General features: G+C 55.4%; 1 protein-coding gene across 1 annotated transcript in view; it reads right to left on the bottom strand.

The window, feature by feature from the left end:
- The window catches only part of WT1 (Wilms tumor 1), a 46,048-nt gene extending 45,771 nt beyond the window's left edge, over positions 1 to 277 (bottom strand). Inside the window, exon 1 of the mRNA XM_010004267.1 lies at positions 136 to 277. Coding sequence (XP_010002569.1) covers positions 136 to 277 — 142 coding nt within the window. The remainder of the gene's footprint in view (positions 1 to 135) is intronic.
- Between the last annotated feature and the right edge of the window lie 1,188 nt (positions 278 to 1,465).

Here is a 1,465-nt window from a genome sequence, read left to right on the forward strand (position 1 = left end):
GCCCGGCAGGAAGCCCCGGGATAGGCGGCAGAGCCCGCGGGACCCGGCGGGACCCGGGGCAGGGGGGAGCCCGCAGCCTCCCCCGATGGAGACTCTCTAAGAGGGATGCTGCCGTTTGCCTTCACAGCGGCTAACTAATAATCAGGGAGGGGGAGTGAGGTGGATTAGCTTCTACGAGCAGGCGTGGGACAACATGTGGGATCTGCGCCTCCTTGCAGTGTCCGCGCAGAGTGCGCGGGGGGAGCACCGCGACCCGCGGGCCCTGTCCCTTGCGCATCTTCACCCGCCGCTGTTAAACCCGCGGCACCGACAGCGGTGCCGGGGCCGTGGCTCGGCGCGCACCCAGCAGCGCACAGCCGCGTCCTTCCCGGCCTCCTCGCCCTGCCTCTGCAGCTAAAATAATAAAGGAAACGCCATGAAAGTTTACCTGCCGCTGGGAAGACCGAGCCCGTTGTTTTCCCTGTGACAACTTAGGCTTCGGTATTTCCTTCCCCCCGCGGTATTAAAGGTTACCACAAGCATCGCCCATCTTAAAACGCTGTTTTAAAATTCTAAGGGTAAATGCTATAACAAAATCAGTTAAAACAGGTCGTTAGGAGAGTAACCAAATATAATTTCATGTTCTCCTTAAATTCTTTAACCAAAGCCGCCGGGTTTTGTTATTAGTGAAATTACTTCAGTTTTCACAAACTACCTTCAAACAAATCCCCTTTAACGTGTAAGTCTATTTGTTACAGAAATTCACATGTAACGTAAGAGCCAAAGGTTTACTGACTATCTCTACCGATATTAAAGACCGTCTAAGTTTTCCGGATCTGCCGCCCCGTACGAGCACAGGCACAAAACCGACCCACTCTCGGGCGGCATTTGCGAGCGTAGCCCCTGCCCGTGCCGGGGACACGCGGTGCCCCCGCTGCCCCCGCCGGCCCCGACCCTTGCTTCCCGTCTGTGCCCCCTCTCCGACAGCACCGGGGCTCCCCGCACTCACCCCGTACCCGCAGGGGCCTTGGGGAGCCGCGGGGAGGGGGGGGATGGGGATCAAGGCTGCCGCTGGATTTGTTGATTTCTGTGAGGGACCGACACCGGAGGTTGGTCCCTTTCAGCTCCGGCTCTAAGACCGACAAGTACGTGCAGTCTTTGTCCAGCCTAAGCCGAGTATTTAATTTCCCGCGAAAACTAGACCTTTCTTGGCACAAACAGAACGAACCTTTCCCTCAGCGGACGGTTTTTCGAACTAGTGAGAAGTTTGGGTTTTTTTGTTTGTTTGGGGTATTTTTCCCCTTTTCTTTTCTTGAAATAATCTAGCTTGATAAACCTTCTTGAAAGAGAAAGACGTTTTCTTGATCGCCTAGGTCTGCCTTATTCCACCTGGGAGGAAGAACTGCCGCAGTCCTTCCAAATCTTTGCCTCTCTCTTACTTCCCACCGGTGAGACAAGACCCCTTGACCACCAGCGCATCCGCCCT

This window comes from Chaetura pelagica, unplaced genomic scaffold (genome assembly GCF_000747805.2).
Source record: "Chaetura pelagica isolate M959 unplaced genomic scaffold, ChaPel_1.0 scaffold119, whole genome shotgun sequence".
Taxonomy (NCBI): domain Eukaryota; kingdom Metazoa; phylum Chordata; class Aves; order Apodiformes; family Apodidae; genus Chaetura; species Chaetura pelagica.